The 12,123-nt window shown below is 46.4% G+C and overlaps 1 protein-coding gene across 1 annotated transcript; it reads left to right on the top strand.

The window, feature by feature from the left end:
* The first annotated feature begins 2,291 nt into the window (after window positions 1–2,291).
* LOC121360835 (gallinacin-2-like) lies at window positions 2,292–5,295 on the top strand. Its single transcript, XM_041480949.1, has 4 exons — window positions 2,292–2,328; window positions 3,773–3,851; window positions 4,080–4,200; window positions 5,176–5,295. Exons 2-4 carry the CDS (start codon window positions 3,794–3,796, stop codon window positions 5,219–5,221), a joined length of 225 nt encoding a protein of 74 aa, XP_041336883.1. The 5' UTR covers window positions 2,292–2,328; window positions 3,773–3,793; the 3' UTR covers window positions 5,222–5,295.
* Window positions 5,296–12,123: the final 6,828 nt, after the last annotated feature.

Genomic DNA, 12,123 nt, shown 5'->3' with positions numbered 1-12,123 from the left:
GTTGAAGATGTCCCTGCTCATTGCAGAGGGCTTGGACTGCACCTTTCAAAAGTCCGTTCCAATTCAGACTATTCTATGGTTCTACTTAAGAACGTAATATCAAAGTAATGAAAAAATTACACGGCTAGGAGGTAAACTGCCAGTCAGCAATGGAAATATTTCAGATTTATTTTGGTATTACTTTTAGACACTGCAGTACAGCAGTGTCTGTAAGACATGGTGTAATTTGCAGAGGTCTTGGCCAATTAGAGACACCAATCATTCAAATTAGCAAATGTATCATTACCTATTATGATGTACTTCATATATCATGTTAAAATACTGCATAAAGAATATTTTTTTTGTTGACTGAAGGGAGGTTTAAAGTAAAATATGATCGGAGAAAGCATTTAATATCTTAGAGTCAGAGAAACATAGCATGGTTTGGATTAAGGATCCTTAAAAATAATTTCATTCCAACCTCCCCAATGCAGAGAAAGACACCTTCCACTATCTCAGGTTGCTCCAAGCTCCATCCAGCCTGGTTTTGAACACTTCCAGGAATGGAGAAGCCACAGCTTCTCTGGGCAACCTGTGCCAGGGCCTCAGCACCCTTACAGGGAACAGTTTCTTCTTAACATCTATCACAAACCTGCCTTTTGTCAGTTTAAAACAATTTCCCTTTGTCTTGTCACTTTTTGTCCATATAAAAAATCCCTCTCCCCCTTTTTCATAATACCCCTCTAGATACTAAGATGGAACCTAAGGTCTCCCTGGATCCTTCTCTTTTCCAGGCTGAACACCCCAGCTCTCTCCATCTCTTCACGGGAGAGGTGCTCCATCCATGCAGAAGTTGGGTGCTACTTCCCAGGGCAGGAGAAGCAGAGTTCAACAGCTGGCAGACTGAGAGCAGATAACCAAAACCTGAATGCTCATCTAAGGCATAATCTGGTTTTGGAATGATCAACTGAAGGCCCTGTGGAAGGCAGAAAGTATGAAAAAATCAACCAGAGTCCTGGGAAAAAAGCTCAAGCAGGAGCTTTGGGGCATGAAGGCCCAAAGACATGCTCTGGCACTGGATTTGACTAAATTTACATATTTCCCATCAGCTGGAAGGGTGTCCAGGTGTCAGAACCCAAGACATCTCTCTGGATGCCCTGGATGGCTCAAAGCCCTGGCAGGGAGCTCAGAGACCCTGGAATGCAGCCAAAGATTCCTGTGGCTTTGAGTTCGACCCATGGAGCAAATTACCAACTTTATATGAAGAATTACAAGTCACAAAAATTTAAGTAGCATAACAGTAGTTGTCACAGGGTGAAAGGTGGAATTTTGAAGAATTTTACTATGGGGTTCTAGGAGACAAGATGGAGGGATTTGGGTGTTGTCCTGTCCTTCTCCCTTCTTCTTCCTAGCCTCCTTCTTCTTGGTGATGGTGGCACTTTGGGATTGGTTTAAAGTAGAAAGTCACTGTCTAACATAGGTGATAGGTATTGGAACATAATTGTAAATATTGAACACATAGTTTGTAGTATAAAAGACAACACCAGCCCAGGGGCGGGCAGTGTGCCTCAGACCGACCTGCAGAACAGACCTTGGCAGTCCAGACAGAAAATGTTTTAGATAAGAAATAATAAACAACCTTGAGAACGACAGCCGAAGACTTCTGGTTTCTTCTCGGACAGCTGGGGTGGGGAAAAGAGACTTTTAACACACCTCGGGATCATCTCAACCAGAGGGAACCCTGAGATCCAGGGACATAACCATGATGTATTCACTTTATTTGGATACCTCTTGCTTCACTCTGGCATCTCCAGCGGCCACGGGCCAGGAAGACAACGGACATTTGTTTTAGTTCCATATATCCATTCACTGTTCTTCTAGTCTGTATTTATGGAACAGAAAATTAACTGGGATTGCAGGGAACACACAGATGCTTTGTCTTGCAAGGTTTTAAGTCGCTCCTAGGCAGGGGCATTTCAACCTCTGTCCCAAGATGCTTGACACATACCATGGTGGGTTAACGTATCTTACACAAACTGGAGTGTCACAAGAGGTATTGCATGAAAAACATGGGATTTTCCAGGAAAAAAGCTCAAACAGGTTCAGAGAGAAACCCTGTTTTATCATTGGCTAATGAAAAGCAGCTGGTTTCTGATTGGATTAGAAGCCATCCAAAAAAAAAAAAAAAAGAGCAATTTTTGGATTGGTTCAATGAATGGCTGAGAAGAGAAAGTACTTGTCAGTCCCTTTTGGGGCTCACCTTATAAAAGAGTGTCCCAGAGCCAAAGTCTTCAGGAGGGAAGGGACCAAGAGCAAGTCTTGTTTGGCTTCAGGGCTCACTTGATACTGGTAATGTCACAGTTCTTTTCTTTCAATGTTAGCTTTTGTTTTTTCCTCAAAAATCCAACTCCCAAACCTCTGTGTTATTATCTTTAATTTGTTTGTAACTAAAATGGTAAACCTAAGATTTCGGAAAACTGAACATGTTGAATAAGTGATTCAAATATATGCTAATATCTAGAATTCTTTAACAAATTTTCTGCCTCCTAAGTCCTAGGAAAAATAAATGTTTGTTTGGTTCAGGTTTCTTTAGAGAGGTCTGTGGTCCAGAGAAATTGGTGACCTCTCAGTGGGAATCTACATGTCTATATCTAGATATTTCCATTAAATATATAGCCTTTGAATATAAATATAAATATTATAAATAGTTATACAATATTTTTGTAATGCATAATAGGTATAAAATTATACATTATTTGTATATTTATATATTTTAATATTGTATATAATGCATATTTTATTTATTGCCTTTTTTATTTATGTCTCTACTCTAAAACCCTTATTTCAATTTCAGAATTGTTCACTTAATCTCCTCATTTCTCCTGATATTTTCAAATATATAGAAACTTGTGTAAACTTCTAATATTAATTTTGAAACAGTTTTGTTCACCCTCTATCAATTTTGTTCTCAGCAACAGGACATTTCAGCACAATCTCATTTCCATTCCTTGCTTGAGAGACCATCATTTGTGACAGATCAGAACTTTCCCAATGCCAGGATATGAAACATTAACTGCCACTTCTTTATCCATAACCACCCTTCTGGACTATTTTATTCTATAAAGTTAATACTAATATTAGTTGAAACTTTTCCAATGAAGGTATCATATGTTTGCTTTCAAAATTTTCTTTTCAAATAGGAATTGGTTTGATTGTACATTTCTATTCTAGAACTGCTGCCTGTAGACCAAGACTGGAGATGCTGAGCAAACTGACCTCTTGATAAATTTAAACATTACAAAATAAACTTTTTTTCCCCCTGAAGTTTGTAATTTTTACAGTATTGTCACCTAATTTTGCTTTATGTTGTTTATTTACTTGATAAAATCATTTAGCTAAAAATAAAGTTATGGAAGTACTTAAGACCGGGTTGGATGGGACTTTGAACAACCTGGTCTAGTGGAAGGTGTTTCAGCCTCAGGGGTTGGAACAAGATGAGTTTCAATGCTCCTTCCAATCCAAACCATTCTGGGAGTCCATGATTCTGTTCTGGCTAAGGACTCTTTGCAAAATGGAAAAGAAATCTGAGCTACTAAACTATTAAAGTAACTTAATGATCATATGTCCTGAAAACATTTTGCCTCATAAAATAGTCAGGGTTTTACTGATTATTTTTGAAAGCTTGCAGCTAAAATTAATATAAATGTAATTGTTATTAACAAAGTATGTAGCTCAGGAGACTGCAGATCCCAGGGACTGTCTCTTACGTCTTCCTTGGTCCTTTTCCCAACAGTGCCACAGCACGTCCTCAGCCATGAAGACCCTTTGTCTGCTCTTTTCTCTCCTCTTCCTGGCACTCCAGGTCTCTCCAGGTAAGATGGGAAAGAGATGCTAGAATGAGATTTTTGTGCACCTGAAGGAAAATCCCCAGCACATTTTAACCACTTCTATTCCAAACTGCTAGAAGCCAGTCAGGAATTAATCAATCAGCCCAATGCTTGTGCTAGACCTGCTTTGTAACCTGAGAATGAGAAATCCTTCCACTGCAATTCCCTGCCCTGCAGAGCAAGGGGGAAGGAAACATTTTGTTCTTGTTGCAGGTTTGTCTTCGCCCCGGAGGGAAATGCTTTTCTGCAGAGGAGGGAGCTGTCACTTTGGAGCATGTCCCTTCCACCTGGTTAAAGTTGGAAGCTGCTTTGGGTTCCGCTCCTGCTGCAAACCGTGAGTTTGGGGTTCACCAAGGCTCATCTGCAGCATGAGGAGAGAAATAGTAAATAGTTTGCCTGTCTCTTAAAACCCTAAGGTGTTCCTGAATATTTACATTAGGTATAAGGAGAAAAAAAGAACTATTATGCCATGAGGACAGTCAAGTGTTCTGTGTTGCCTCAAGTGTTACGTGTTGCCCAAGAAGTTGGGAAATGCTCTCAGGCACAGGGTGAGGTTTTTATTGTAAAATTTGCTGTAAAATTAAATTATCATATGAAAAACAGCCCTCTATTTTCACTCAGGAATGAATGAACTCACCCCAGAATCTAGGGATATCCATTTAATTCCCTGCTTTTTCCTAAACAATAGGGAAACAGTCTCCTTACTCATAGGTATGACTGCATAGAGCTGTCCCAACATGACTAAAAATGGCATGAACTATTTTGGGAAGAATTTGTGTCCAGGAGGGAAAAAAGCATGGACTGATAGTGAGTAGGGAGGGAATATAAGCAGAAAGAGTCTCTTAAAACCCTAAGGTGTTCCTGAATATTTACATTAGGTATAAGGAGAAAAAAAGAACTATTATGCCATGAGGACAGTCAAGTGTTCTGTGTTGCCTCAAGTGTTACGTGTTGCCCAAGAAGTTGGGAAATGCTCTCAGGCACAGGGTGAGGTTTTTATTGTAAAATTTGCTGTAAAATTAAATTATCATATGAAAAACAGCCCTCTATTTTCACTCAGGAATGAATGAACTCACCCCAGAATCTAGGGATATCCATTTAATTCCCTGCTTTTTCCTAAACAATAGGGAAACAGTCTCCTTACTCATAGGTATGACTGCATAGAGCTGTCCCAACATGACTAAAAATGACATGAACTATGAATTTTGGGAAGAATTTGTGTCCAGGAGGGAAAAAAGCATGGACTGATAGTGAGTAGGGAGGGAATATAAGCAGAAAGAAAATCTGAATTTTTTTTTCCTTTGTGAAGGCCATGGAACCTAAGAGAAGTTGATGAGCCATTCATTGAAGAGTAATGAAAATTTCTTCTAAGCCTACAAAAAAATTTGCTTGGAATCTCCTTACTCCTAAACCCATTGGATCCTGCTGCAAAGCCTCACACTCCTTTCATTGCCTATGCAAAAGGCTTTATGATGTAGAGTAAATCCAAATGTGTTCTGCATTGCTTTCCCTCCTTCTAAATAAATTGTTGTTGATTAGCATTGGTCACTGAAATGTGGGTCATGATCCTGCCTGAAGTTTGACACACAAACCCCAGAGGGCAACAATTTATGGTGCAAACTGCTCCTTAATTTGAGTTTTTCTGAGCCATACTGCTCTCCAAGTCTACACAGCCCTTAACCTACAGTGCCAAGAGAAAGGCTGGCTAAAAGAACTCATTCCCTTTGTCAGAATGTATTCAGATGCCAAAATCCCTTATTTCTTACTGCACAGAAATCTTTCCTTGGGAAAACAAGTGTGGTTAAAATCCCACATTCCCCACCTGGAGGCCCTGGGTCCAGTGTAACCCTCCTTGCCAGAGACCCTGCTGGGAGCTGTGCTGCTCCAGACCCCATCCCACCACGTGGCAGAGAGGGACTGCCTTGCCCTCATGAGCACTTGGGATGATCCCATGGGGACACCTCAAGGAGACCTTTGTGGACCTTAGAGGAAAATAGATTTCCCAGGGGAGCTGTCCAGGTGACATCACAAAGGGGCCCTCTGGGTCAGGTGGGTAACCTGGGTAGCCCTGCAGGGGGGGAGCTGGGGGGTCTTCTCCTCTCCACCCACCCGGACACAACTGGAGGTTAGAATGGCTTTCCTCTGCTAAGGCTGAGCTCACCCTCTGTGGAAAATGCCTCCATGATCATGATCCATGAACATGTGTGCTCATAACAAGTGGCTCTGGTTCTAGTGATAAAGATTTCTCTATCCAAGGATATCACCCTGGCCAATTCTGAATTTCCAGCTGGGTATGAAGCACTTGGCAGAGATGCCAGAGTGTTGCTTATTGGCATTTGCTTCCATCCTGTTTCACTGGGGAGCTTCATCCACCTCCCACTTCCTACGAAGGTGCCTCTATCCTGCAACAGTCTTTCTCCAAAACACATGATATCCTAAATGAAATATTTCATGTTTGTCTCAGGACAATGGTTTTGGCAGCAAAACTCTGACCAGTGAAGGAGTTATGGAGGAGAAGGCTCAAAAGGGTTTTTCATTTGCTGCCTTACTCAAAAAGCAGACTCATACATACCAAAACATAAACCATAGAGATTGAGTTATCTGCGGGTGTCCAGCCTGGAGAAGAGTGGGGTTGGAGAGCCCCATCCAGTGCCTCAAGGAGATCCAAAAGAGCCGGAGAACAACTTTGGGCCAGGGCCTTGTGCAACAGGAAAAGAGAGAATGGCTTCAAAGGCCACAGAGGACAGGGTTACACTGGACATTAGGAAAAAATTCTTGTCTCTAAGGGTGGTGAAGCGCTGGTACAGGTTGCCCACAGGATCTGTGACTACTCCATAATGGAAGTGTTCAAGGCTAGGTTACACAGGGCTTGGAGCAACCTGGGATCATGGAAGGTGTCCCTGGCCATGGTGGGGGGTGGAATGAGATGATCTTTCAGTCACTTCCAACCCAAACCATTGCAGAGTGGATCCTGTGAGCGAATGCAAGAAGGATTCTGTTCCCCCAGGACTGCACTGGTGCTGGTGCCCGCACCCACCAGTCCCTGTGCCCATCCCAAGGATTTCCCTCCTGGCCCCACAGCCTGTTGCCACTGTGCCGCGGGTGTCACAAGAGGTGTTGCATGGGGACAACGGTGACATTGATTGCAACAGCCCCACGAGGCACCTCAGCCTCTGCCCCTGCAGCAGGGAGGGACCAGGGCCAGCCCCAGCACCCCCACAGCCATGGGGCACTCCTGGGTGGGAGGGTCTGTCCCACCCCCTGGAAATAGGGAAAAACCAACGTGTTTCGGGCACAGGGACACTCCCTGAGCTGGACTCTTCACACAAGTGTTTCCAGCTTGGTTTGTTACTGACAGACCTTGGTGTGCTCTGAACCAACACCTTTCTCAGGTAGGTCAATTGGGAGCCACTTCTGGGGAACCAAGACACTTCCCTGACCTCTTGCTCCTTCCTGGGTTAGTGCTGCACAGGGATGGGAAGTGGACTGGCTGGGAATCCTGGGAATGATCAGGAGTTGAGGATGGATGCTTGCAAGCAGAGCTGGGAAGACTTTCCTGACTGCAGGGGATTGTGCAGGGTGTCTGGGCAGCAAGCTGTGGGCTGGCTTGGAGAATGGACAGCATTGGATAAGACTTCATTTAGCTTGGCCTCTCCAGGCACAAAGATTCCCCTAAATCCTCGGCCCTGCTTTGGTTCTCGGTGTGTTCCCTCTGCAGCCACAAGAAGACCCAGCACAGGCATCAGCCATGCGCATCCTCTACCTGCTCTTCCCCTTGCTCCTCCTGCTGGTCCACAGTGCTGCAGGTGAGAGGGACAGAGGGGAGATGGCTGAGGTGGGAGCCCCCATCAGAGGGGTTTTCCAGGTCCTGATAAGCAGCCACAATTCTCAGGTGTTTATAACATTTGGGAGGGATTTGCTGTGAGGGAGGCCTGAGCAGCTGAGGATCCAGTCCAGCAACTCTTGTAGCTCCTGCTGGTCTTTCCCTCTCTCTTTCCCCACAAGCACACGCAGCTGTAGAAAAAATGAACTCTGACTGGAGAGTTTAAGGTGTGGGGTTTGGTGCTCAGTTCCCATACGAGACTGGGACTCAGAGCCAGCAGCAGCTGCTCTGGAACCAGACACATTTTTGACAGTTATGCCAAACACACTTTGATCTCTTTCCTTTTTGTGCAGGATCCTCGTTGGCTCCAACAAATAAGAAACAGTGTGAGAGAGAAAAGGGATTCTGCTCACTTCTGAATTGCCCCTTCCCTTATGGCATTGCGGGGAAATGTTCCAAGTTTTACTCCTGCTGCAAAAAGTAAGTTTTGGAATTACAAAAGCTTCTGTCATGGCAGATGTTATTTAAGGGCCCCTGAGTATCTAAAGGCTCAGTGTGCTTGAGGTCTGAAGGCAGAATACAGGGGAGGGAAGGGAAGGTGCTTGGAGCTGCCCTGAGTGGGGCTGCAGCAGCCCCAGGTCAGCCAGAGCCTCCCCAATCTCCCCCTGTCCCCGGGGCCTCATTTGGGCTCTGCAGAGAAGTGGCCAGGTCGGCAAAGATGGAAACATTCCCTGTCCTTGGGCAGCACCGAGGACTGGATCCAGGCCTTGCTGATCTGCACAGAGCTGGAGCCAGGGCTGCCAGCACTGAGACAGCCCAGCTCCAGCCTGTCTGCACCAAGGACTGCAGCTCACCTCCCCTGAGCCTGACTCTGCTGCACCACACCCTGGGCATGGCAGGGCAGGGGAGAGAGTAGCAGGGAAAGTTACACCTGCTGATGTGCTTGTTTCCTTTCTTTCTGCAGAATCTGGGGCTGAGACCCTGAAATTCCTGAGAAGAACCTCCTGCATGCTACTGGCTGCTGGACCCTTCTGCTTATGTCCCCATCTGCTGATGTCCCCATCTGCTGATGTACCCTGCCCTCGCTGCCTGTGCCGTGCCCAGCTGGGCTGACAGCAGCAGTGGCAGCTGCTCCTGCTGGCTGCTGCTGGGCTGGAGCCCTGTGGTGCCAGCCCCGCTGTCTTTGGGGCAGGGGCTGCTTTTCCCGGCTTGAATAAAGAGCAGCACTTTGGCATTGCAGGGCTGGGCCGTGTGTGCGTGTCCTGCTGCTGCAGGGGTGCTGTGCCTGCTGCCCCTGGGGCTGCCACTGCCTTGGTGGCAGCACGAGGCCCTGGGCATGGTGCTGGGGCTGAGCAGCGCCTGTGTCCCAGGGGATGCTCCTGCCTGGCCGTGCTTTGGGCACGCTGAGCCTGCAAGTGCCTGCTGGGCCCGGCTGGGTGGGGTGCCTGTGGTGGGGCTGCCCTGCTGATGCTCCCTCTGGGGGAACAGGAACATTGTCCTGATGTTCATAGGCCCAGATATCATTCATTTCTCTGATCTCTACTTGTATGTCAGAAGACATAGATTAGGAACTGTGGACATAGTGGCAAAGCCTCATCCCTAAAATATTCACAGCTGTTTGGATAGTTTTTCCAAGGTTTCCTGCAAAACCTGCAGCAGACACCATTCCTTAATAAGGATGTGGTGCCGGGGATGTCATGGAGGACAACAAAGACATCAGGAGAACGCACACATCATTCATTAGCTTGATAGGTATAAAATAATTGCCTGAACCAAAATGTTTGCGTTGTCTTTTTTTCATCTGCATTATGACTGTATAGAATACTCAGTATCCACAACACAGCTTCATTAACACATCATCAAAAACCTTAAGTTTTCCATACTTTCTATTCAATTCATAATTATTTTTCTTGCTGCTCCTTGCAGCATGGGGAGGGGAGGAGCACAGAGTCCAGGCTGGAGTCACCAGTAGAACAAATGTTCCTTTTCTTCTTTCTCCCCCTGCACCAGAGAAAAGGAGGCTTTGCTTTCCTCTTGTGACACCTCAGACAAGGATTCCCAACCCAGAGCTTTGTGTCATCCTGCCTTGTGTAAGGACTCTGCAGTGATATGGCTTGCAGGACACATGCAGGGACACAGACCCTGCTCACTGGAAATGAGCCCTGACATGCTGCTGTGGCACAGAGTGGAACATTTTCTGAGTGCCTTTGAGAAACTCTCCCAGTAAACTCACCACCAGTAATGTGGTGGTGCCTCTGCTTCTGCTGAGACATCAGAATCCATCTTCCACATTTTTTATGATTTTCATCTTGTCACTGTGACTACACATCTCTGGATTGTGAAGCAGAAACGCCAAGATGTTCCACTTGCAAATCCCCAGCACCTCACCCATTGTAGTTTGGGGGAACCAGATTGCTCCACCAAACACCTGGAGAAGGAGCTGCCAAAGTGGGCTCATGGCACAGACCCTCCTGCCTGCCAAGGACTGTCACTTCTCCCAGTGGCATGGCTGATCAATCCATCAATCCATCAATCCATCAAACTTGCTGGATTCACAAGTGATGGCTGCATCCAGCTTGTATTTCTTCACCTTGGTTGGCATTAGAAGGAGGAGCAGTTTTGTTGGATCTCCTGGTTTAAAGAATTTGTCATCTATCCTGGTGTTGCTCTCCCTTTACCTGAAGAGTCACTAGAGAGAGCCCTGGTTATCCCCCTGACATGGCAGGTGCACAGACCTGTTGTCTAATAAGATGGCCTTGCAGTGTCCAAAGTTGTTTTCCATATTCTGTGAGTTTTTGCACATCATACACACATGGGATATTCAATCAGAAGACATAGGCATAGGAAACGGACAGGAGAAGAGGGAATGGTTTCAAACAGACAGGGAGCAGGGTTAGATGGGATATTGGGAAGAAATCCTTCCCTGTGAGGGTGGAGAGGCTCAGGCACAGATTGATCAGAGAAGCTGTGGCTATAGAATCCATGTAACTGTTCAAGGCCAGGTTGGATGGGGATTGGAGCAACCTGGGACAGTGGAAGTAGTCCCTGTCCATGGCAGGGGGTGGAATGAGATGATCTTTCAGGTCCATTCCCACCAAAAGCATTCCAGAAGTGATTCTGTGAGAAAATTCTGCTCCCCCAGGACTGCACTGGTGCTGGTGCCTGCACCCACCAGTTCCTGTGCCCATCCCAAGGATTTCCCTGCTGGCCCCACAGCCCGTTGCTGCTGTGCCACTGGTGTCACAAGAGGTGTTGCATGGGGACAACGGTGACATTGATTGCAACAGCCCCACGAGGCCCCTCAGCCTCTGCCCCTGCAGCAGGGAGGGACCAGGGCCAGCCCCAGCACCCCCACAGCCATGGGGCACTCCCGGGTTGGCCCAGGCCACTTGTGCCAGCAGCAGCAGCTGGGGCCTGTCCCACCCACCAGCACTGCTATAAACCCAGCGTCTTTGGGGCACTGCAGCATTGCCTGGCCCCAAGGGCATCTGGACACAGCCATTCCTGCTGGCTTTGCTGCTGCCTGAACACCACAGCCTTTGTCAGGGAGGTGAGTTTGGGGTCTCTTTCCTGAATCCTGCCCACTCAGGGTCTCTGCTCAAAGCCCAGCAGAGCAGCATCTCCTAAAGGACAAGCTGCTGGAAGTACCTAGGGCAAAATTTGGTCATCAGAGATTTTTTTGGGAAAGAGAACAAAAGCCTTCCTGTGAATCTAAGCGGCTATAACATGTGGAAGGTGAAAGTGAGGTTTCCTAAGTACAGCACAGTCTGGAAAAGTGCCTTGATGCTGCAGGAGGGACCCAGGAAGTTCTTTGCTGGGGTCATGAGGGCTTTCCCTTACAAAGTAAGGAGAGTCTTTTTCCTCAGCAGTACAGAGATTTCCCATCATTTCAAGATTTCAATTACTGCAAAGGTTGATTTCTGTTCCCATTTCTGGGCACCAAGACACTTCCCTGCCCTCTGGCTGCTCCATGGGTTGGTGCTGTCCAGATCAGGGGGAGCAAGTGTGGGGCTGAGTAATGTCCCTGCGAGGAATCCTAGAATGCTCTGGAGTTGGGGATGGGCACTGCCACCTTGAGCTGGGAGGATTTTCTTGATCCCAGGGAAGGAGAGTTGGTTGGACAGGGTGTTTGGGGCATGTGTTTGATGCATGAAACCTGAAGGACAGAAAGATGGACTGTTCCATAACTTTCAGGGCAATTTTTCCTCAGTTATTCCCCACATTTCACTGGCCATGTATTTTCAATGGATGGGAAACATTTGGCCCCAGGTTTGGTGCCCATTCTCTGGGAAAAGGTCTTTGGAAATCCTTCAAGGAAATTAATTGAAAAACTCAATTGAGGTAATCAATTTCCAAAAGACAGAGATGTGAAACACTCCCAACGTTTGGAGAGTGGCACAAAACTAAGAATTATTTTTAAAGAGAAGGGGCGAG

This window comes from Pyrgilauda ruficollis, unplaced genomic scaffold (genome assembly GCF_017590135.1).
Source record: "Pyrgilauda ruficollis isolate IOZ18807 unplaced genomic scaffold, ASM1759013v1 scaffold54, whole genome shotgun sequence".
Taxonomy (NCBI): domain Eukaryota; kingdom Metazoa; phylum Chordata; class Aves; order Passeriformes; family Passeridae; genus Pyrgilauda; species Pyrgilauda ruficollis.
The sequence above is the reverse complement of the archived record's forward strand: the minus strand, read 5'-3'. Positions and strand labels throughout refer to the sequence as shown.